General features: G+C 46.1%; 1 protein-coding gene across 3 annotated transcripts in view; it reads right to left on the reverse strand.

The window, feature by feature from the left end:
- The window catches only part of ERI3 (ERI1 exoribonuclease family member 3), a 118,717-nt gene that overhangs the window by 68,976 nt on the left and 24,127 nt on the right, over nt 1-25,614 (reverse strand). For 2 of the 3 annotated variants that reach the window (XM_016199237.2, XM_016199239.2), the window contains 3 exons: nt 19,562-19,678; nt 13,298-13,357; nt 9,249-9,340 (listed from right to left, as the gene is read on the reverse strand). In XM_016199237.2, the coding sequence (XP_016054723.1) occupies nt 9,249-9,340; nt 13,298-13,357; nt 19,562-19,678 (269 nt within the window). The remainder of the gene's footprint in view (nt 1-9,248; nt 9,341-13,297; nt 13,358-19,561; nt 19,679-25,614) is intronic. The other variant, XM_016199238.2, reaches the window with a different exon arrangement.

The raw sequence follows: 25,614 nt of genomic DNA on the forward strand, positions 1-25,614 counted from the left end.
TGTAGCATCTGCGCTCAAAGAACTGGTGCTTTGCTTTAGCACAAAGTAATGTCTCCATTACCCTGGCTGGGAATTAGAGGACAGATTGGTAAGCGCTGACAAAACAGAGGTCACTCACCTTACAGGCATGGAAAGTTGGAGATTAATTCTCTCCCTCACAGAGGGAATCAGACTCCTGGCTAATGGAAGGGAAGCACCAATATTGAGAAACCCTTTCAATGCCAAGCAGTAGCAGCAGGAAACGGAGACCAAGACCTACAAGCCCTAGAGAGGCCTTATCAAGGTGGCAAGGGCCAATGCCACCTAGCTCCTGCAGAATCCCACAGGACAGAGGAGCCTGGAACAGACTAAGATTCTTCTGGCATTGGAGTCCAAGAGGCAGAGGGCAGTGCTAACTGCATACACTGAAATGTAAACTCCACAAAGGGACTATGTTTCAGAAGTTTGAGCTCTTTGCACACTGCTATACTCTCAATACCTAGAACAGTGCAAGGCATATAATGGCTATTCAATAAACACCTGCTGAAAGAATAAAAAAATGGGTCAGTATGGCTCAAAGGCCACTTCCACAGGCCTGGGGTCAGCCCAGCCTCTTCCTATCATAGGAGTTCAGAGAAGAGGGAGGCCAGTGTGGATTTCAGAAGGGACAAGAAAGAACACATACCCAAGGGACTGGAATTAAGTTTTAAAAGATGAGGGGGATTGGGACAAGCTGATAGGCCTAGGGAGATTCTCATATCAGACTGAACATTCACATAGTCATTCAACAAATATGTCTTCAAGGACTAAAGAAGGTAGGTAGTCCAACAAAAGGAGAATAGATAAACTATAGTATATTATCACAATGGAATACTATACAGCCATAAAAAGGCTGAACTGATACATAAAATAACATGGATGAATCTCTTATACATTATGTTGAGCAAAGAAAGTCAGAACAATACAGTACATCTTTCATGATTCCATTTATATGAATGTCAAGAACAAGCAAAAGTAATAGAAGTCAGAACAGTGGCTACCTAGCAGGGGGAGGGCATTACTGACTGGGAAGGGGCACAAAGAAACTTTCTGGGATGATGGAAAAGCTCTTTCATCTTGATCTGGGTGGTGGTTACACAGGTGTGTATGTGTATAAAAATATAATGAGATGTACACTTCACATTTGTATATTTTATGCACCCCACTGCAATTACTTCATACCTTAATTTCCAGAAATATTTTTCAAAAAGTTGGGTCTCAAGAGTCGCACAAAGAGTTTTAAAAAAGCAAAAATATCTCACCCAAAGGAAAACAATTTCCAAGCCAACAGTGGCTCCTTCTTGAGTTCAGGGCACAAGCCCTTCAGCCTTTACTCTTTATCTGCCAGAGGAAAGAGGGCCCAAGCAAGTGGCCAGGGCCTCGAAAGATCCAAAAATATTCAGTCACGAAAGAGTATAGCCCAAGTCCTAGGCGTTGTAGCCTGGTCGGAGGCCCACGCACCCTCTATTTCACACCTGGCGGGCTCTAGGGAAGCAGAGACAGATCAGATGGCCAAGCCGTGCTCCAAGCTGTTTCTGAGGCTCTCTGAAGCAGCGTGTCTGTCAAATTCTGCCACAGAGAGTAGAACCAGACTTCCAAAGACTGCTCTGAAGAGCCACAGACACAAGACCAATTTGTCTTCTTGACAACCTGCGCAGAGACTGGCTGAGCTACCCCAACACTGGGCTATAGCAAAGGTCTCAATGCCTGGCAGCCCCTCCTGCCAGCAAGGAGGAGGTGATAAGACCCTCACAGATGGTCTAGGGGAGCTCCAGTTGTAAGTCTGTTTTTTTAAGCAGTAAAAAGCCATCCTGCCAGTAGCTCTATAGCAGACCAAAGCATGAGGCTTCCACTGCCAAAACATCTCAAAGCCTGATTATTTACTACACAAATATCTTTATCTTTTATTGGGATTTTAACTGAGCAAAACTTCCATTCTGGAGGTTCCTATAATCACTAGTTCTTTAGACCCTCTGACACCTTCCCAAGGCATGAGAAGAGGCTGCCACTAGAGTTTCACCCTTTAGCCTAGCAGTGCCCAGAAAGAGGAACTCCAGAGGCTCTGTCTGCCAGGGAGACAACAAGCATCCCCCTCATTGCCCCTGTAAGCCCCAAGTCCTTCCAGAGCACACCAACTTCCACAAACTCAGGCTCTGAGGGAAGGATACAAGATGAGCTGCCTGTTGACCTGCAGTGCTAGGAACATGGAGGAGACTGGGAAGGGAGCACAGATAGGGAGCCAGGAGCCTGCTTGGCCTCCACAGAAACCTGCTCTTGCCCTAGGGCCTGCCTATGGGAAGTGGATAGTCCATGGCCAAACCCACAATCAGGAGCCCCTTTATGCAAGCTCTAAGACCCAAGACATGTGCAGAAGTGGGGGTGTCTCATGCATTTGTGAGGATGCTGGCCCCAGAGGAATGTGAGCTCTTGGGTGGAGGTGGGGCACCCGTCGTTCCTCCAAGCTCAGAAACTCTCAGCCCAAGGAACTGTCAGGCTAACGAGGCTACCCCACCACCACTCCATCTGAGCATGTGGCAGGCTGTACCGCACGACTGGCTTCAGGTGGCTCTTCTTTAATTAATGGCATCCCAGGCTCTGCAGGGAGCTTCACCCCACAATGAATGGCCTCTCTCATTAGAAGCAAGCCTCCCATGATGTATTCAGGGTGAGGGCCAGGATTCATTTCCTTGTCTGTGGGTTGGGGATGGGAGGGAGGGGAGAGGCAGCAGGGACAGATTTATATCGAGTGACTTGGATTAGCTGCAGCTGAAACATGACCCCATCAACTCAAGCTGCCTTCCTGGGGCTAACCCAATGCACCTTTGCTGACGAGAGGGCTCTAGGGAAGCTAAAGGGAGGGCAGAAGGTCTGGTTCTTGTTCTCTCTGGGCTTTGGCTGCAGCTCAAGGGCCCAGAATTCCTATACAACCTCCAGAACCTCCCCACAACACATACATACACTGTGTGCACTGGAAGCCTGACCTGACTGAGCCTCTTCATGGCCAGGAAGCTATCCCATTGGCCTCAGAGCTATAGGACTGAGATTTTGACCATGGCTGTCAGCTCACTCTTTTGCCTTCTGTAGAAAATACCCTCACTCTCTACATCAGAGGAGGCCACAATGTGGAAATGCCCCCATAACTGCTGTCTGGAGAGGACCCAAGTATATCCTGACCCAGTGCATCTCAGCCCTCAAGGCGCCCAGCACTAAGGAAAAGGCAGGCATCAATCTGACACAAAAACAGATTGTCAGCCATCACCTCACTATGGTGAACCATTAGGCTAAACCCCACCTCTGGGGTGGGGAGATTCTGAGCAATGCTACTCTCGTTCTCTCCATCTCTGCCTGGCACCACCTCACAAGGATCTTGAGACTGAGCAGGGGAACTGAGGGCTTGTAGGCAGAGAGGAAAACTTGGGCCTTCGGTTGTCCATATTTCCACTGTACTCACAGCCTTAGAAAGGCCACCTGCACTCCGCTAGCCACACAGGTGGCTTTAGGCCTAGGTAGGTTCAGGCTGGCAGCAAATAGACACAGCCCTACAAACTCCCCCTGCTAATCCCACTAAACTTGACATTCAGTTTTGCTTGTGCTTGGAAAAAGTCATCCCTCAGAGTCTGCCCTCTATCCATCCTCAGCCCTCTTAGAATGCCCAATTCACTAAGAGAGGTGGTGGGTGGGCCTCACCTGCCCCTGCCAGCCAATCAGAAGGTTGCTTTGCAGGCCTGCTGTGTCCCTAGGAGGGCCAGGGCAGAATGCCTATCATCTGTACACACAGCCACTCCACATCATCCATGCTTCTCCCGGGCCCTCATGGGGGAGCATTCATATACCCTTCCTTTCCTACTCAGAAAGAGATGTAGCTCAGTTCCGCTTTGCTAAGCCCTATTTGGCAATGTGTCTAAACACATGCAAACTTAATTAGTTCAGGAGGAGAGCCCAAGCGCTTGCAGTGACAGATAAAAGTATCAGGAAATGAGACAAGTCAGGACTGCCCAGGAGTTCTTTCTTACTCAAGCTCCTTCCCCCAGCAGGCTGCTAATCAGAGGTGATACAGCTCAGTGCTGGGACCCTCTGGCACACCCATGAGCAAGGGGTGAGGCTTTCATGGGCTTAGTGACATAATAAGATGTTCTGTATGCTTAGAGGGTCCACATGCTTTCAAACATACTAAGAGATAGAGGTGCCCAAAGCAATACTGGTAGTGGTGTTTTTTTTCTTGTTTGTTTTTTAATATTTCTTTATTGATTTTGAGAGAAAGAGGAAGGGAGAGGGGGAGAGAGAGAGAAAAAGAAACATCAATGTGAGAGCAGAACATTGACTCCTGCACACCCCCTACCTGGGATTGAGCCCATAACACGGACATGTGCTCTGACTGGGAATCAAACCACCAACCTTTCAGCGTGTGGGACAATGCTCAACCAACTGAGCCACAGAGGCCAGTGCCTGGCAGTGGTTTTCTTAAAACAGATCTGAGGATTCATTCATTTGTAGCTCTGCAAGGAGGCTCTCAGCCAGCCTCAAATCGTCCACCACCATACCTCCTCGCCAACCATGCCCCTACATCAAAATGAATGTAATAGCCCTGGTCCACCAACACCAGACCAGGTATCAGCAGCCAAGAAATCAGAGAACATCCCAAGGCTCTGCCACACAGTGCAAACAAAGGTGAGGGTGTTAAGTAGGGATGTGAAATAATCTGCTGCAATTATGAAAATGGAATAGAAGCAGCAAGACTGGAGTAAAAAAAGACTAATTAGTAGACTTTTGTAATAATCCACAAAGAATACTGTGACCTTAACTAGGGCAGTGGAAATAGGGATAGGAAGAAGGCAATGACCCTGAGAAAGCTCTGGGAGGAAGACTCAACAGGATCTGGCAACTAACTGGTTATGGCTAGAGAAAGGAACCAAGTTTGATTCTCAGGTTTCTGACAGAGCTATGAGTCAGTATCTGAGGGAATGCTGGAGGTCTAGTGTTGAGAGAAAGCTAACCCTTGAGCTTTTAGGGGCCCATGGACATCTAGACGGGGATGGAGAATAGGAGCTGGATATGAAGGCTTAGAATTCAGACGGCAGATGGAAGTGTCTTTTTTCCAGTGGGATCTCTGCTGCCATGTCAGTTTCCATTTCTCAGTTGCAGAAAAAGATTAGTAAAGGGATAGTTGAATCTATGGCAAAAGATGAGATCACTCTGGTAAGTGTGAGTGTGCAGAATAAAAAGAAAAGATAGCTAGGACAGAGATCAAAGAAACACCAATATTTAAGAAACAGAATTTAAGAAAAAAGGAAAGAAGCATCCATAAGACACTGTGAAGGAAATGCCAGAGGGAGAGGAGACAGAAAAATAAAGATAAAGAACATTCCAAGAAGGATGGAATGGTCAGGTCAGCTCTGCTGAATGATGCCAAGAGGTCCCAGCCTTTCATCTATATCCTACACTCTCATCTATATCCCACAGGACTCACTACGCCAGAGTTCTCTCCTAGGTGGGTGATTCCATTACTATGGGACTTCATTCCAGGTGACTATAGTTCTTCAACAGACTTGGCCACTTGACTGCAGCTCTGAGGGCACCCTCAGTAGTCCCCACTGAGTTCATCTCCACCAAATAAAACTGAGTAATCTCAGCAAGTATCTTTTAATCTCCAGATTTCCTAAAACCTGAAGTGTTTCAGGTCCATACTGCACAGCACCAACAGAGGGGTGTAGTGTGCACACCTCATGAGAAAAGCAGCCCAGCATTTACACTTTCAACCTCCAATGGAAGGAAAACCTATTCCAGAGCTGAGGCTGAGCTTGGTGAGGGTCCTCACAACAGGCTCTGAGCAGCCCTAGACCCTGCTCTACCAGAGCAGAGTCTGATTATCCTGATCCTCTCCAAAGGTCCTCTTCTCAGACTGCACTGAGGACCCGGCTTTCCTTCATGTCAGCTCTTCCCTACCCCCTCCATTTTCACTCCCACCCCCATCTTTCTCTCTTCTTGATCTGCCCCTCTTCTCAGACTCACAGGCCACTGGAAAAGACTCTGGTCTAGCTTCTCAGCTACTCTGTGCTGTTCAGTTGGTGAACCCAGATCTTCACACTCAGGGCTAAATTCTGAATTTCTCAAGGGTGGCACCTGTGCTGGTGTCACTCCTCACTCTGCACCAGCTCTACCCTCCCACCACGCCAAAGATGGAATTCCTTTACAGAGACATTCCTGCCTAGGTAAGAAGAGAAGAGAGAAAATTGGTGAAAGAACACTACACCCCATGAGGAGCTTCAAAAAACACAAGGTAAGGCAGAGCAAAGGTAGGTTAGGTAGGGAAGGCAAGTAGACCAAGGGCCAATGCCAGAAAAAGTGTCATACCTTGAACATATTTAGAGAGAAAATTAAATCTGCACTTACTAAATTAAAACCCTCCTAAGCAGGATCTGTGACTATAGCATCGAAGCCCACGTAAACCTGGAGTATAAACTCATCCAGTTTTGACAAAAGATGGACACAAAATGATTTTGTCAGGATGGGAGATTTCTTTTCTCCAGTGGGATTTCTGCTGCCACTTCAGTTCCCATTTCTCAGTGCTTCACTAATCAGGCCTTTCCAACAAAAGTGATGTGAAGCTGGCTGGGGGAAGCGGGGGTTGGGAGAGACAGGAAGGACAGCAATGAGGAGCCATGGCTCTAGGAAACTACAGTGGGAAATGAAAATATTTGCTGAATTCCTTAGACTTAGTTAAATCTGAAAATGGATGTCAAAATAAGAACTAAGCCACATACTAACAAGTTGTGGGTGTCAGTCAACCACCACCGTTGTCAGACTCATCATCAGCCTTTACCAGGAGCATAAAAAGGTGAGGGCTCTGACGAGAGCCATATGACGAGAGGTTCCAGGAACACTGATAAGCTGTGCGCTGTCACGCAGCACTACTTACGTTTCCTCTCTGGCTGTTTTTATTTTGTTACACATTTAATTAAGAGGCTTCCCAGCAGTTACGCGGAGTCCTGCTTCTAAAAGGCAGCCACAGAGCTCTCCTCCCCCAGATCCCTACCGCCTGACATCTGCTTCCCCCTGCACACGTCTTCAGAGCTCCAGTGGCTTTCCCAACCCAAACCCAAACCAGTGCCTCAAGTCTGCCCAACCCCTTTTTCCTTTTTGGAAGCAATGTGGTCTTAGAATTCAATTCTGTCCAGCTCTGAGTCTTTACCAATTTGAGTCTCAGTTTTTAATTTTATTTTGTCCTTTTCAGCTATAAAAAGGATACCATCTCCTACCAGAAAAGATAGGAGAACTGAATGACATATGGTTATGTGCTCATTAAAATGTGGTTCCTTTTCATAAATGCTTGGATTCAACAACCTAATCCTTCCTCTTGATCACATCTTCTAGATAACATAATTTCTTGTGAAGATATAGAGCGGCCTCCTGATTCATCAAAATCTGCCAGGGCCCACCATGCTGTAGGCCAAAATGGGCCAGACTCCAAGCTGAGGGGGCCTAGCCACAGTCCCCAGCCTCATACCCAGGAAAATTTTCATAGGCATATACAGGATGGGGCAAAGGTAGGTTTTGTGTGGAAAATAATACAATAATAAACTCTGTTTCACGTACTCACAAACCTACTTTTGCCCCACGCTATGTATGTACATGCCAGCCATAGTTAACACAAAAGATTCTGAAATTCGGGAATCTGGGACATGAACACGCCAAAGACAGGCAACCACTAGAAGAGTGGGAATCCTGGGAGGCTACCTGGAGGAACCAGGCCTCTGGACTAGACCACATGAGCTTCAGAACTCTTGAATATCACAGCCTGCACCCTGTCCCACCCCAAATAGCTTCTCATGTGCTGTGGAGCCCCACGTAAGTCCCTTTTCTGCTTCAAGTGCACAAAGCTGCCCAGTATGCCATAAACAACAACAGCCTTCCTCCTCCTTTCTCCATGGAACCCTCCTCTGATTCATATCAGCCCAGCCTGTACAATTTTCCCTGACAAATGGGTATCATCCGGGAGAGCAGAGATCCTCTGGAGTTCTGGGAGCTGTGTGTGTAAGCCTGAAGGTGTGCAGCCAGTGTGTGTACATGACCTAAGGGATGTGGGAAATGAGGCATGTGGGTGTTTATGTGACCTGGGCTTGTTCTTCCTCCTGTCTCACCTAGAGAGTTGGTGTCCAACTGCAGGCCTGACACCCACCAAGCTGGGTACCTAACTTTGCCTCAATGCCCAGCATCCAAAAGGCATAAAAAGGACCTTGGTGAGAAAATAATGCCTGATTTGGTAGGAAATGTCACTCCCAAACCACTACTCCCAACTCCCCACCAACACCCCACCCTATGCTCAAAAGCACAGGCATAAGCTCGTATGTGTACACACACACACATAGTGCTTGCTGGCACCTTCAGTCACAAAGAACACAGTGTTATCGATTCTATCAATCCTCAGCAAATAATGCCCCCACCACCTCCACCCCACTGTAGTTCCCTGGGGGCTGCCTGAAGCCAGGTATCCATGAGGATAGACAAGAGACAGAAGTGTCAGCCCAGCAAAGGAACCAGTTTTGTCTTCCAGGATCAGGAGACAAAGGAGAAAAAGCAATGGGACAAAGAATAGAGGAGGCTGGTGACTTAGGCAGCTTCCTAGAAACAACCCTCTCTCATCCTACCACTGGGATCTCAGTTGGATCATCAGGGCCTTGTATCCCAGATAAGGGAATAGCACAGTGTAACGGTTAAGAAAAAGGACCCTGGAGCTAGGTTGCCTGGGTTTGAATCCTGGACTGTGTGTTCTTGGGCAAGATACTTCACCTCTTTGTACCCTAATCTTCTCATCTATAAAAGTAGAAATAATAAGAGTACCTATGGTTATAAAATGAGTTACTGTTTCTAATGCACACAGAATAATAAATACTATGCATTTGGTTAAAAAATAAAGACCTTCTTTTAACTCCTTCCTTCCAGGGCAATGCCACGTAGCCCTGCAACTGAAGGGCTGTCCTAAGTAGTAAGACCTGGCAAAGGCAGGAAGGCCCCAACAACAGCAGTCCCAGTAGAGTCCTTGATCTGTCCATTCCCTGCTTCAGAAGCAGAAGGCAGGGCTCCCAGCCCTCTTCTCATCCCGGCAGGCCCAAAAACCCAGGGACTCCCTGACCCAGCTGGCCTGCATGTTTGGGCATTTATTTCTGTAAAAAGCAAGAACTGGTCCCACAGATTCCAAGCCCTGCCAGCAAAGTAGCCCCTCTCATACTCACATGATTTTTAAGTCCCAGTCTCCGCAGGTGACAAAAATTGACTTGACGTTTGGATCTAAGAGGCCTTCCTTCGCCATCCACTCATCGACCCTCTGAAAAGTACACAAGAATAGATGAGATTTTCCTATTTTTCCCCCTCCCAGAGCCTGTGAAGAGCCACAACAGTGAACCGCAGATAAGCTGCTTGTAATCAGAGCAGGAGAAAATTGTAATCTTATCCAGCCATGGCTCAGCTCTGGGCTCTCAGCCTTGGCTCAGAACTGAAGGACAATCCCTGCAGGAAGATCCCACAAGCCCAAGTGTTGGGGGAGGGGGAAAGGAGACCCTCCACACCTGTTACCTGGCAGCCTGCCCCAGACAGGATAAGGACAGATACCAGTAAATCAATTCAAATACCTTTGGCCCTCAAAGGCAGAGTCTAGCATAGACATAGGCTGTCCTGGGCCATGAGAACAGGCTAGATTCCCAAGCAGGAACTCCAGTCCACAGGTTCATTCATTCACTTACTCATTTTACCCTCCTACCAAATGTTTATTAACCAAACTTATGAATTTGGTTATTCCCCAAATGAAAGTGAAGTTGATTTCCACCATGTGTCTAGCAGAAGCAGCCCCTTTGCTGGGCGGAAGCAAAGCTTATAACCAGCCCCAGACTTTACATCTCTCCTCTCCTCATTGAGGATTCAAGTTCAGTGGATTCTTTTGAAGGCTGAACTCAATTCCTAGGCAGGGAAAGAAACTGCTCCTAAACACCACTTTAAGTCTAGTTCTCCCTTCATCCCTTTGATGGGTTTTATTATTTGCACTCACACTAGAAGTACAAATACTAAAAATCAGTATATAATGACAGAATTATCATTAATAATTCATGAAGCATCGCCTATTTTTCAGACGATCCCAGGCATGGGGTAGGAGTGCAACAGATCACACCACTGCTGCACTCACAGGATTATTGTTAAAGACCATATGGCACAGTAGTTAGAGACACATGATTGAAAGTCAGATACATATGCGTTCTAACCTTGGCTCTTCAATATCTTGGCTGTGTCACTGATGAGAAGTTAAAAGTCATTTAATCCTTCTGAACTTCAGTTTTCTTCATCTATAAAACGAGGTAGGATGACTAACCTTACAGGTTGTTTTGAGAATTAAATGTAGTAATGTATTTAAGTGCCTACCACAAAATAAACAGTAGGCTAAGAAGGGGAGAGAGGTAGAGCATCATAATACAATTTAATAGATGAAGCAGTAAGGAAGTGACCAGAATGCTGTAGGACCGAAAGGAGGAAGTGGCTAGTCTACCATTCACAGGGAAAGGAGTCAGAAAGACTACATAAGGAAGATAACTGAATTAGGGGCTTGGTGATTGGGTTTGCCTCACAGGATGGAACAGAGAAAAGGATATTAAAGGCAGAAGCACAGGCCCAATCATTTTGTATTTTAGAACTAATTATCTGTTGAATGTCTCTCTTCCCCACCAGACTATAAGCACCATGAAGGCAGGAACTCTTACCTGTCTTAGTCACTGTGGTAATCTTTAACCCAGAACAGTGTCTTCTCAATAGATATTTCAGATTGATTGAAATATAAGTAGAGAGTAATGTGACCACAGTCCGCAGAGTATAGGAAGGAGGAACAGGAATTGAAGCTGGAAACTAGGTTAGGAGACCCTTCCAGCTACTGAAGGTCTAGAGGAGCCCAGCCTGAGCCTACTTAGAACATCTAATTCAGATGGATAGATGGATGGGTGGACTATGGATGGATAAATAGATGAGTGGATGTGTGGAGCATGAATGTGTGGATGGCTATGTGGATGGATGGATAGATGGATGGATGGGTTTTCAGGAGCCTAGAAAGTTCATCAAATGACTCTGTCTTGGGATGAAGGAATGACCACCATTCACTTCTGTATCCTCTCTCTCTCTCTGCTGGCTCCAACAGCTCCACGATGGACAAGGGAGGTGGGGGATGGCCAGGCCAAATGAGCGAAGTGAAGGTGAAAAAAATACGAAGAACTAATGAGTCAGGCAAACACTTAGCTAGACACCTGCTCAGGGCTTTGCTTAGGACAAAAAGTTAGCTCTTTAGCTCTATAAATAACTTAGGGCTAATGAGACAAAGCAGAGCCCAGTCTGGTCTCTTATCTTGCCAGACTCCCTATTCAGGCCAATGTCAGAAATCTTCCCTCTTCCCCATAAAGTATGCTGGAATAGCAGAAAGCCCTTCCTGGGTGAGACTCAGAATCCTCTGAGCATTCCTATCTAGGGCTGGCCTTCTGAAGACTACATCTCCTCCTCAACTGGCACCACTGAGGGAAAAAAACCTCTTAACCCCACCAGCCCTGGTGTGGTACTAGCCTAGAATCAGCATCTTCCTCCTAGGACCCCAAACAGAGACATTCCAAGAACAAGCAGCCTATCTTTTTATTTTATTTTAATATATCTTTATTGATTTCAGAGAGAGGAAGGAAGAGGGAGAGAGAGATAGAAACATCAATGATGAGAGACAGTCATTGATTGGCTGAGTCTTGCACACCCCCTGCTGGGGATCGAGCCCACAACCCCGGGCATGTGCTCTGACCAGGAATCCAACCAAGATCTCCTGGATCATAGGTTGAGGCTCAACTGCTGAGCCACGCCTGCTGGAAAGCTGTCTGTCTTAGAGCCTCCCTCAGGAGCCAGGCCCTATCTGGGGATGCTGGCTATAACATAGAGAAGGATAGGTCCCTTCTTTCTACTTGAGTCTGGTCCTTTGGGGAGCAGTCCATGCTGAGGAGGCCCTCAGTCACAAGAGAGAATCTTCTATCAAAAAAAGAGGGTCAATGGGGTTGGGAGAAACTGTAGAGCTCATCTTATCTTTTCCCAACCTACTGCAGGTACCCTAACCCTGCCCCTGCCCAGAGCCTGACTGGTCACAGAGCCTAGGCTTGCACACTGTCAGGTACAGGAAACACACTCTGCCTAAACCCTTCTCTCTGGCCCTGGCTCCATCCTGAGGAGCCCCAGGAAATTCAGTTTGCATTTTCCCTCCCTGTGGGACAGGCCCTCTTGGCTAAATAAACAGTTCCTCCCTCTCCCTGCCACCACCCTCCTTTCTCTAGGCTACCTACCTCCAAAGCAGATGTGCCCTGCTTTCCCCCAGAAAGTCTGCTTTCTCCTGTGCTTTCACAGGGGCTCAGCTCTGGGTGTTTTGGTCTTAAAGATAAATAAAGGACCCAAGGACATCCACAGGCTTTTTATCTTCTCCGGGCCCCCAGAGAGAAGGGAGTGGGAAGGGGAACTTCTCCCTCTCTGAAAACCCCCAGGTGGAGGGAGTTGGGAGACAAGCTGAGGCAGAGCACTGCCCTTCCTCTCTCCCTTAGGCTGGAGCACAAGAAGCTGTACCTTAACCTTTCCAGCTCCTAGAGGGAAAACATCCTAGAAGTGTGGTCTCTGCCAAGGGTTCTAAAGCCTTTAATTTGATTTCCCTCACACAGGCAATTGTTGTAATTATTCTGATTAAGAATCATTACCCAGTACAGCCTCTGTACCCAACAAGCACAATGCGTCCAGCGGCAAGCTGCAGTGGGGCAGGCGGGCCCAGCTGCACCTCCTGGAGGAACCGACAGCAAACAAAAGCCATCGATGGGGAGTTCTGGGGGAGTTAATGAAGTGCTCACATGCCACAAGAAACCAACACTAAAGCTAAACAAAAACACCCCTCCAATCCCTGGAGCCAGTCCCACAGTGCCTCAGCTCAGCTCCCCTACTCCCCAAGCTGCCCAGCACAGGCTGCCCAGAACTAGCCAGCACTGGAAGGGGTGGGGTGGGGGCCCTCTGCCCACCTCCTGGAAGTACTGGGACATCTTGTCAGTAACCCTGATGGGAACAGCTGGAGATGACAGATCAATGGTTCAATACTCTCAACAGCATGTCACTGATGTGACAGCAAATGTTATTCTAATCAAGCCATAATCATAGTCAAATTACACAGCTATATTCTCAGGAGGGGAGGGAGAGAAAGGCAGCAAGAAGGGGTGAGAGGTCAGGAATTAAAGGTCACTCAACCTACCTCCAGCACTTGCTGCAGGCTTGGCTGACCATCCACCATGGCTTGAATAATCCCGGTGAGCTAAAAGAAAAGATGAAGAGCCAATGAATGGAAAACTCACAGCTGGGCTGAATCCTTTCCTTTCTGTTTCTCTCCTTCTACTGTAAAGAACTCTGACCTGCATTGCTTTAGGCTGAGAAGCTGACAGAAGCCTTGGGAATAAAGTCCCAGGACACACTGTAAACTTCCCAACAATATCCTGCCCTGAAATGGGGATACACATCTATGTGCTGATCACAGGGTACATCTCACACCCTTTTCAGCTTTCATTTGCAAAAAGAAAAAAAAGATTTTGCCTGTCTTTTGTGCTTAATAGGCTCAATAACTCCCCACAAACTACAGCCGAAAGTAAACTTCCCTCCAAGCTTCACAGAAACTCCGGTCAGACTTAGGGAATAACCAGGCAGGACAGGCACACTTGGTTTCAAGTCCACCCTTCTCTGGGCCCCAAGGTCCAGCATCTCCCCCTCTAACACCAGTGAAGGGCCGGCGGAGTCCCACAGGCACCCACTCTTCACCCTGCATACCTGGGCCCTCAATACCAACTAGCCAAGCAGGAAACAGGCACCTTTAACTGATAGGGAAACTCAGGCAAAAAGGCCTAAGGTACAAATCTGGTCTAGAGAATTTCTCACTCACAGGCCTATGCTCCACCCAGGGCAGGCTTAGGTTGAAACAAGCTTGTTGCTTTGTTTTGCTTTGTTTTGAAGTGAAAATATCCCTCAAGGACAGACTAGAACATACTGCCTCAAGGATCTGAGGCAGGGGGTCCCCGTCCACAGAACTGGACTCAGCTAGGAATCACCGTGCCCACTGTGCCCCTGGCTACTTCCAGAAAGAGTAGCATCTAAGGCTTGCTTGGAAACTTCTTTTTTTTTTTAAGTGTTGGGGGTGCAGATTAAACTCCAATTAAACTATAATTACATTTAATGAATACCAAATACCCAACTCACAGAAACCGCTGGCACTAAGAGGGAAGGTTATTTTCTCATAGAGACTTACATGGAATGGTAATACACACCTTTCAGGGAAGAAATTTTCATTTTAAGAACGCTGAGTTCCTCTAGGTGGGTTTCTGTAGTTCATCAAGTCATTATTAGGTGGTATTTTAAGGAAGTGTAAGGACACAGCCACTCTATTTTATATTCCAGAAACTGTTTTTATATTAATCTGTATTTTAATTGGGTAACAGCTGCTGCCTACAGACTTCCCATGGTCTAAAAGGAAAATAAATTAGAAAGATTAACTACACTGTTGTTTCACAAGGCTTTAACCCACAGCATGCCCACCCGGCTGGCACCTCCACACCCTTTCCTTGCTTGGGAGACCAAAGAACTGCCCAGCAGAGGGAGGGCCTGAGCCAAAGAGAAGAAAAGAGGGTCTACTGAGGGCTGAGGAGGGGGATCGGGGACTGGGGGGGGGGGGGGGGGAGGCGGGGAGGAGATGAGCCCTGGGTCAGCAGCTTTAATCTCGGAGTGCTAAGACTCCTTTTATTCAGTCAACAACTATTCGTGGATAGCCTACAATGTGCTGGGATCATTCTAGAAATTAGGGAGCTAGCAGTGAAGAAAAACATGAAAACCTTTATTGGATCTGTGTTCTCTTTGGCAGCTCTCTCCTATGCCCAGCCCCGCTAGCACCCAGAACCTGTACACCTTCCAGAGCCATACACTGAGCAGGCAGTTGCCCTGTGTTTTTTGTCTCAGGCTCACAAGTGCCAGAGTCCAGAGTAGACTTGTTACCAACTCCAGTTCCCATATCCAGATTACTGACTACTGTCCATGTACCTACAACTGCCCTTTCTGGCCTAGCTTCTCTCCCACTTAGTTCTTCTAGGGTGGAGCTACATCCTCAAGCTAGAGCTGGGCCTATCCTGGAAAAGAGGGCCCACAGTCATTCTTACTTCTTGGAAAGCTCGAGGGTCTGCATGCCGGTCTCCTACCTGGTCTGAGTTTCTGGGGTAAGGGTAGGGTTACTCCTTCTCTTGACTCCCACCAAGGGTAACTCAGATAAGCTGAATGCCAAAGGGCTTCCAGACACACAGGAAACCAGTGGCACTCTTGCCAAGAACCCTCCCCTCCTTGGAGATGGAACTTAAGGGCAGCATTTGTGTACCCTAGAAGCACCTGCTGTGAGCCGAAGGAAAATCACAGACTTCAGAGAGAAAATCACTCTACCAAAAAGGAAACCAGGGTTGTTGCTCTACAGGAGCTCTCACTACAGACTAGGCCTGCCTCTTTCCACCATCGGGGTGCGGGGTAGGGCTCTAGGATCTTGGGGCTTTCTCAAACTGCTCCCCAGTGGTCAGTAATCCTAGAATCATTGGCCTGGGAGGAAGCCAGTGAGCTCCGCTCCCTCTCTCTCCATACTTCCCATATCAAGCCTGTGGTGCAGCAAGACGCGGCTTATAGCTGACTTCCTAAAGGACTTGACTCTACTCCCAGAGACACAAGGGCTTGAGCTCTTGGTTCAACTAGAGTCAGTCTTCCAAGGGGAGGCCTCATTCCCCTGTATTAATTCGTCCAAGGATGGACTACTACCTTATCAGCTCTGACAAGGCACTAGATCTGAAGAGGGGGTGAAATTAAGAAAGTTAGTCCCCCTACCTGATGCTGACAACTGGTAAGACACCTGTAAGACTTATACCACAAGCTATGAGGGAGAGGGACAATTTAATAAAATAACTACTGGGAAGTTCTACCTTAGGCATAACCTAAATCTTTCATGCTATAGTTTAAGCTCATTCCCACTTGGGTTAATATATATTTGTAAAAAGCTTTCACATCCTTAAAATAAAAGGTACTAGAGCAAAACCAAGTATTATTAAGCTGAGAACCAGAGCTCACAGGCTAAACAGAGCTCAGAGACCTTAACCACTTAAAGCAAGAGAGGTGAGAGAAAGAATTAATGTGTGCTCTGTGGCTCCTTTCACTAAGGGATTACAGATTAACTCCCGCTTCTCCAGACTCAGAAACCACAAGGCAAGGGGCTTTTGACCCTGACTGATAACATGGCTGGTTACTGAGATCCCCAACCCACACAAGGGCTTTGTCCAGGAACAAGCTGGCTTCACCACACTAGCAACTACAGGAAGCAGCCCAGGACATAGTGCCAAGAGCATGTCAGCATCCAGCACTTTCTCCTTTCACAGTTTATCTCCAACACAATCGTATCCTGACACCAAGACAGTTTGTTGATTACATAAGCACTTGTCTCTGGTGTGCAATCTGATAATCAGACCCACTCTTTCTGCTCAAAGAGACCAATAAATCTCACCCTTTATAAGTACAGGTGCAAGACAAAGCCCTTTACTGGCATTTAGCAAAATGGCTATTTTTCTAGTTTTTTTCATGAAAATGACAATGACAAAAAAGACTGCCCATGGTCAGGGACTAGGTGGCAGTCCAGCTGCTGGTGACAAAGATTTGATGAGTTGGAGCATATTCTAGAGGTGGTAGGGAAAGGGCTTGGGAAAGAATGAAATACATCCCATCCTATCTCTGTCAGAACCATGTCTCCAGACCGACTATCAATTGAAACTAAGAAAGGACCTCAAGAAGGCCAATAACATGTTCATTACACAGAGCAGTAAGAGTGTCTGTATGTGGGCTACAGACTCACCCAAAGCAGAATCCCTCTTCCTTCTGCCAGCACTGAGCCTATCTCCTCCCACAAGCATGTGCTCAATGTGTGCTCATGTGTCATGTGTGTGTACATACACACAGCTGCCAGAGTTCTTAAGAACTTCTTGTGCATGAGAGAAAATTCTACCAGAGGAGCTGCTTAGGCACAACCAGGAGCTTTGGGGTTATTCCTCACACTTACTAATGAAAGATTCCCTCTAGCTAGAAAAAGACAGTTACTGCCAGTTTGAATGAGGTCTGAGAACAATGACCCCCATCTGGTGTCCATGCCTCTCTCTACATAGCTGTTTCTTATGGTATGGAGATAGGGCAATATTTAGATGATCTGAGGTTTTCCAAACACTTTACTTACTCAAAAGAGCAAGTCAGCAGTACAGTTACTCTAGGGGAGAAAAGGTATGGTTGAATAATTCCTTGACAATATTCATCCATATGAGGAACATGTATTAAGTGTTTGCTTGGTACCAGGCCCTAATGAGGGACACAGATGGATCAGATCTAGTTTCTGCCCTCAAGGAACTCAGTTTAGTGAGAAGACAGGTAAGTAATTACAGTATAATGTACATGATCAGTGTTAGATTGGGTTGAGCACAATCCAGCCTTCCCAGGCTTCCCAGAGAAGATGACCCTAAGCAGAATCCTAGGGAGACAAGTAGGGCTGGGGGCGGAGAGCGGGAGCATCATTCAGGCGAAGGACCATCATGTGCAGAGGCGGATTGTGAGAGGGTGACCTTTGGATGAGGGAGTGAGGGGAAGATGAAGCAGGGAGATATGAGGCTGGACAAAAAGGCAGGGACCAGGTCAGGGAGAGTTTTGAGCTCCAGAAGCCTGAGACAAAACGAAGACTCAGTGCCTGCAGCACAGCCACACCTTTACTTTCATAACAAGGAAGTCCCAATACCATCATGCCTACCATCCAAATTATGTATGTATGTCCTTGAGTGAAACTTTCTAGAAAAAAGAAACATAGTTTTCATCAGTGTCCAACAATCCCTCCTCCCTCCCAAAAAAAATAAAGCAGCTGCAGCCCTACTTTAAAAAAGATCACTTTTCCCAATACTATGGAGCATCCACTCTTGCCCAGGCTGAGCTCCAGAAGTGCTCTGCTCCATCCCTAAACAGGTAGCAACCTTGACAAATTTGGGCCTCCTTGTCTATGCCAAGCACCTAGCTGGAGCTGGACCCCCAAGGGGAAGTTATACACAGAGAAGAGGAAGAGAAAGACAGAGGACACTACACTTTCAGGCCAGTGGAGGGCTCAGGTAACTGGCTGGTTTAAGGAACGTTTTTCCCTTCTCCTCCCGTAAGGAAGGGGATTTCCATGTCATTAAAATGTTGATTTTTCAAAAGGGGCAAAAAGGTGAATTAGTATCCCCTGGTGGTATAGGCAATTCCCAGGGAAAGGGGGGAAAAACAGTAGACCCCAAAGGGAGAAAGAACCTCAATGTCATTAGCTGGAACAACAAAAGGCCTGAGAGACTAGACACCTTGGCAGATGGATGCCTGCCACAAAAACGCCCACTTGAGTCAGGGAGCAAACACTGGCATCAAGCCCAAGAGTGACCCTCAGGACCTCATATCTAGGCCCTCCCACCAGTAGCAGGCAGGCCCTCCCCCAGTCTCCTCCACACCAATGAGATTGTTTTGGGATTACTCAAGAATGTCTTTCCTCCTGTTTCATTCATATGTAAAAGTAGGTCTCTAAATGAAGGCACAAAGTCTCTAATGTACCCCAGCCCCAAATTCTGAAAGAATTCTAGAAATACTCATGTTCTCCCATCATATTCTTGACCATTCTCATGATTTTACACAGCCTGTGGACACCACAAAGAGCATAACATAACACATCACAGGGGAAAGCAGCCACAGAAGGCTCTCCATACATTCATGAGAGTCAGAACTCTTAACTGTGCCTCCTCTCTGCCAACGGTTCACTTGAACCTCCAGCAGAAATGAAGATCTTAGTTAGTCCCAGTTTCACAGTCTGTAAAATGGGGCCAATACTAATCTGCTGACAAGGTGGCTACGTACAGTACTGGCCTAGGACAAGGATAGGACATTTCAGCCTTGGCCAGGCTGTGCTCATGCCCCACTTGGATTGCCCTTCCCTTTCCTTGGTGATAGAGTGTGCTTCCCACAAACCCAACCAATGTTTCACATAGGGCCACTTTCCACAAGAACAGAGAAACATCATCAGAAAGCTAAGAAAGCCTGAACCTCTCCTTCTAAGAAGCTGAAATTTTCACCACTTGCCAAGGGACCCTACAGGAAATGAAACTGAAAAGAATCTGAGCCCCAGAAGCACCATCCTGTTCCTTGACTCCAAGTGTCCAGCCACCAGGAAGGGTAGGGATTACAAGGAAGGGAAAATGTTGGGGAAGCTGCGACAGATTGTGCCACTGCTTTCCCTGGGTCTCCAATGACCAGAGTGGCCCAAGTAGAGTAGCAGATTGTAAAGAGCCAACAGCTGGGTCCAACGTGCACCTGCCTTAACTACTGATAAGACTAACTTTCCCTGTATACCAGTGATCCAAAAGCTCCTGCCCCAGTGGCCCTTGCTGCCAAGCTCTAGGGCCCTTACCTCTGTGCAGAAGGGAGTAAGCTGTGGATGGATTACGGGCTGGACATACATGTGAAAAGTAGACTCAATCTCCATGGTCCGGCCATTTAGCTTCAGGATGGGGAACTCGATGATTTCCTGGAATAGCAAAGACACTTCAAATAATAACTCAGAGTCAAGAATGAGGTAGTGTTTTGAACTCATTACCTCCTGCCAGGCCAAATCCAAGACTGAGTGAGATGGTGCTAACTCTGTTACAGTCCTAACCCTCCCACTATGAATATGCTCACAGGTTCCAGGGACTGGACTCATGCCCCATCCCCATTCCCCTTGTCTCTAAAAAGGCGAAGGAAGACAGTAGTGCAATCTGCCCCAGTTTTCCCAAGTGGTTCTCTAGCAAAGGCTTGCTCACTCGAGCCCCTAAAAGTCAGCCCCTCCTTCCCCTAACCAGGTCCCTGCCCTGGAAGGGGCCTGGATCTCCAGCCATATAGATAATTAGCCATCAGACCAATGCACAGCCTCCTGTATATCAATTAAAACAGAGCTGAGGAGTTTATTCATCAGTTTTTGCCAGAAAAGAAAGGAAAGAAGGAAGGAAGGAAGGAAGGAAGGAAGGAAGGAAGGAAGGAAGGAAGGAAGGAAGGAAGGAAGGAAGGAAGGAAGGAAGGGGAAAGGAAAGCCAAAGGGGATACTAAAGAGGGGAAAACTGAGTAAGAGTAATAAGAGCTGGTGCCTTCCACCTTTCTTTCAGGCATTAAGCCCTCCCCCCAGCTGGATCTCCCACCCCAAATTGCTTAACCAGACCTTCCCAGTCCACTGGAACGTAATGGAAGAGAAGGAGGAGTGACAATTTGTTTGGTGTCTCTAAGATTAATTTGTCTCCGTTATTTAATAGAGATGCACAGCACCAAGGTCCTGGTGTGCAAACAGGCTTGCAGAATGCTGGCTGTGCAGCAAGCCTCATACATCGCTCCTGGGAAGGGAGGAATGCACCAGAGTGGGGAGAGGGCAGGAGAGAGCACACACACACCAGAGAGAAGAGGGAAAGCAAGCAGAGAGAATAAAAAAAATTATTGCTTTTTAATATTCAAAAACAGTTTGCAAAATTTAATCAAAGCACAGGAAAAGCTAACATTTTTACCACTTTGACATTTTTATTAGCGCTTTCATAAATTTTTAAAACATGAATGGAATTAGTTTACAACACAAAAAAACTGCCCTGAAAACATCTGGAAGAGACAAATAGGAAATAATAAAAAAAATAAATAAAAGCAAAATCCTCTGAGTAAAATTAGCATGTGGAAAAGGCCTCCACTGCAGAGAGAGAGAGAGAGAAGGGGGGCTCTGCCCACTCAGTCGTCCCAGCAGTCAGTTCCAGTGGCATCCCTATCCCAAGTCCCCCACTCTGGAGAGGACCTTTCTAGCATCACTAAAATCAAGGCAAATTGGTTCTGTTCAGGGACAGCCTGGAAAAGCAGCAGTGAAGCTCTTGACACCTGACTACACTCAGGAAACAGGCACATGGAAAGGCAGGAGAAATGGCCAATCTCCTTGATACCCCAGGGCAGACAGGTATCCTTCCTCCAGCCCCCTAAACATACCCACTACTATTGGGCTTGTTTTCAAGCATCTATTTTTATCCAACACATTACAGCAGGATTGAAGAGCAAATCAAGCCAGTCAGATTTCATGTTGGAGGAATTCAAAGGTTCTGGTTGCCTGATCTCCCTGGGGTGGCTCCCAAAGATAGGGAAGCTCACAGGAGCCCCCAAAATAGGAAGGGTAGAGAGGCTGCAATGCTGAAGCTGAAGGGGGGCAGAGAGGAGGCCCAGGCTGCTGCTTAGAATAGGTGATGCTTCTCTCAACACGCCCCCCAATTCCCTGGGCCTCTCATTCCCCACAATGCTCTACAAAACTGGCCAAGTGGAAGAGAGTGTTGTTAAAAAGCAAAATTGAGGCACATACACACATACAATATACATATTAGTTACCCTGAAAAATCAGATATCCAAGATCTCCAAGAGCTAACTCTGAGGTGGGGCTCATCTGAGCCACGCTCATCTGACTCTTCAATTTCAGATGTGTCCTTCATCTCCCACTAAGCAGAAAAAATATTTACCCAACAGAAAGAGCTCCATAGCCTGGTGAGTTCGGCTGCCCTGGTGTCTCAGGAAACAAATACAGCCAGTTCCTCAGTAACATTGTTAGCTGGGCCCACAATGAAATTTAACCTGTGACACAACTGTACTTTTCATTTAAACTTTCATTTCGAGAGAAGCAGTGTTTGGAGACCTGCAGTTTGTCCTGCTAATAAAGACAAGTGTTGGGACCTTTAAAGATGTCATTCATCTTTGGCTTTTATTAAATTCAATTTTCTTAAACCCGTGATACATTATGAAATTAGGAGTTGACATTCCTCTGGAAACAAAAATATCTATCAAACACAAATAGAAAAACCCCCTCTATTACCAAGAATTTATGGCTTAAAGTTGATCTCTTTCCACTTTTTTACATGCACATGGTTTGTTTTAGATATCTGAAATGTTATTATGGATCTAAATTTCATTAGTATTTATTATAAAATAGTAAGCGCTTCAGCTCCTGCTCTGACCAGCACCGAGTCAGCATCCCCAGTAGATTCTCTGAAAACTTGGCCTGTGGGTTTCCCCACTGCAGCTCCAACTTTCCTGCTGCTGGCTTCACCCCTGGGGAAATGGAACCAACCTACGTGCTCACGCTCATTATTGCCCTCCTAGAGAGGAGGAACAAGCCAGCCTCAGCTCCAAGAAAAAAAAGGGGTAACTCAGAGAGGTTACCCCCAAATTATATGATGACCACATTAATTTCAAGAGCTTATGAAGATGTGCTTAAGTGCCAGCTTCTAGGGGCAGTTGCTTTGAGAATGAAAGTTATTCCTGTCCCTTCTCCTTTCCCCTCCCTCAATTTCATCATTCTTTTAGAATGATGAAAGAAGTCCCTTTTTAAAGGAATAGCTGAGTGTCTGCTTGTATAAAGGTAGCACCAGGAAGGAAAGAAGAACCAATTTGCATTTACCAGCCCCTTTTTCTTCTCTTATTAATAGTTTCACAATTCCTTACATTTGTATGTCATTTGAATTCAACTAAATCACCTGAGCATCTACTGTGTGAGGGACACTGTACAGGTGTTGGAATGGGATTCAGAATTAAGATGTAGTCTCCACTTTGGAGAAGTCCACAGACTAGTGAGGAGAAAAGATACATTAACAAATAATGAACAACGCACTAAGATAAATATCTTAGCGGAGGAACATACCGACTGTTAGGTTTTTCAGTTTACAGTGTGCTTTCAAATATATTTTCTTATTTTACCCTTATTAATTCTGAAAGATGGGTCATATCATCATCATCATGAGGTCATAAAACAATACTATTAAGCAACTACTATTTACCAGGTACGGGCTGGGTATGGACACAGATAAATGCAATGAGATGTGGCTCCTCTTTCTGAGGTGCTCAGAATCTGGGCAAGGGGTACCCCAACACCCTTGGAGACATGCAGAAAATGGAATCATTTCATTCCTTCCATCTATTGTTTACTATGTGGCAGATACTCTGCTAAATGCTAACAGGAATGATCTCATTGAATCCTCTAACAACTCATGAGGTGGGAATCATTATTACCTCTATTTTACAAATAAACTAAGGCCCCAAAAGAAGTTGTCACTTGCTCAAGGTTATACTGCTAATAAGAGACAGAGCTGGGACTCCAAATGGGGAAAAAGAGACTTAAAGAGAGTAGAACTAGAAGCTTTCAAAATCTGAAGGGTCAAGGAAGACCTGATTCTTTTAGTCTGAAAGGCTGTCTTTAGGGATCTCAGTCTACTATCTCCTAGTAAGAGAGACTGCTCTCAAGTTACCAGAGCAATAAATGTGGACTATCCAGGCAGCAAGTCCTAAGGACTACTACTGAACAGCCTCCACTATGGCTGCAGTGACACAGATGGCACTATGCTCTAAGCTTGGGGAGGGCAGAAACCATGAGCCTTCAGTTTGCATCACCAGCACTCAGCTCCACTCTAGCACGCAGACTTCACTCTCTCAACTTTTGGTAAGCACATGAAGGGGATGATAAATGGCAAGACAGAAAGGCCAAGCACGTGGCTCTAACAGAAACCACTCTGTTCTGACAGAGCTCTCCAGAGGAACAGAGAGGTGAAGTGATCTACCTAAGGTGACAAAGCTAGAATTCAAACCTAGACATGGAATGCTCCAAAGCACTTTCTACCAGATCCCCTGCCTCTCATCTTTAAGTGGTTTCTCTTCCTCCCTCAACTGCTAAAAACCACCAATGTCCCAGTTTTCTGTTTGCTCAAACCAAGGGTTTCCTGGAACACAGGATTTTAGGGCTAAAATTGGGACAGTTCGTCACCCTACACCATCTAGAAGTTGCCTGCACCACTAAGTTGTCCGAGAGTAAAGCACCATAAACCCAAAAAGCTGATGGTGGATGGGAATTGGCCACAACTTGACAACTAAGGTCAAAGCCTTAGAACTTGGGTTTTTCAAAGTATCCATGGTACTAAACTGATTGTATGTCGTCTCCCTCAATAAAACGCCTGCTGCAAATCTTTTTTTTAGGGGAGGGAAGATAGAGAGGTAAAAAGGAAGCATCAAGTAAATATTCTTTTACCTTTTTAAGTGAGCAGAGGTTTAAGTTGGAGCCAAGATTCTAAATGCAGCTGCTTTCTAATTGCTCAACTAGGAATCCCAGAGATTTTCTTGATATACTGAGGACAAAACTGCAACAGCATTTCAAATGAAATTTCACACCCACAATCAGTAGATTACAAGAAATAAATGTGTAGATTGCTGATAGGGTATTCAAACTCCCTTCAACTAAAGTGTCTGTAGTGATAAGATTATAGTTGAAGATAGAACTACGACAAAAGGATTTTAAGCAGGAGGGACTTAGGTTAGACTGTTGGAATTTCTTGACAATGGGACAGAGGGTTTAACAGTGTAGCATTCTTACAGACTTTTTTTCCAAAGCACAGATTCTCCTTTGCCTGAGCTGATGGTTCTACGGTCCTATCTGAAATAAGGGAATGAGCAGATCATTTTTCATGGCTTCCCCCTCTCAACCTAGGAACTGGCATTTCCTCAATTTACAGACAGTAACAACTAATCTATCCCTTCCCTCCACCCTCTGAAGACAATTCCAAAGAGTGTGTGCCCCTGCACAGAAAGGTTTGATAAAATCCAAAAGCAACACCACACCACAAGGTAGAAAAAGTAGTATTTGGCAAAAACATGGGTTTTATCCAAATACTTGGTTTTTGGATAAAAGTCCCATGAATTGGCAGGTCCTTTCTCCAACAGATCAAAGAGCCTCCTGGTCAGGGTGAAGAGGGGAAGTTGAGAGGGAGAAGTAAGAGCTGAACTGGGCAATGAATGGGGAAAGGTTTGCTTAACAGTTTCTTCTTTGGGGGAAAAAAAAGACATTTTATGCACAAGGAGCTTATTTCTTAAACAAACACTCGTGGTTTTGATTTACACCACAGCCTGCTCCTAAATAATTTATGGCGGGTTAAATTTATTGCCGAGCCCTGGCTGGCTGCAAATTCGAATTGCCAAATAATTAGATTTTAGGGCAAAGCTTATAAATTACCCGTCGATTTGTCCGGACTTGTTTGTCAGTTGCTTTGTGCTTCGGGTCATCTTTGGCATTTGGCTGTTTGGGTTTTAATTGCTGATTTACACTTTGACAGATGAGAGCTGATGCTCGAAGTTTCAGGACAAGGAAGGGTAAAAGAATTGGAGCTTTAAAAGGCTGATTTTTCACCTACACGTCCCTCTTTCCCCATCCCCACAGATTCCAAAGCAATTAAAACGTAGAAAAAAGGCTGAAAATGAATACCGCTATTTTTTTATTGGTGGAGGGGCACAGTGAATTACGATTTACTTTACTGAAATCTAAATTTTAAAAAAGTATATAATACCAATAAATGAAGGAAATCAGAAGTCTTAAAAACTGCATCCTCATCCAGGGGTGTGCATGCCCGTGTCTACCTCCCCATGCACATGACTCTCGAT

This window comes from Miniopterus natalensis, chromosome 9 (assembly GCF_054644295.1).
Source record: "Miniopterus natalensis isolate mMinNat1 chromosome 9, mMinNat1.hap1, whole genome shotgun sequence".
NCBI lineage: Eukaryota > Metazoa > Chordata > Mammalia > Chiroptera > Miniopteridae > Miniopterus > Miniopterus natalensis.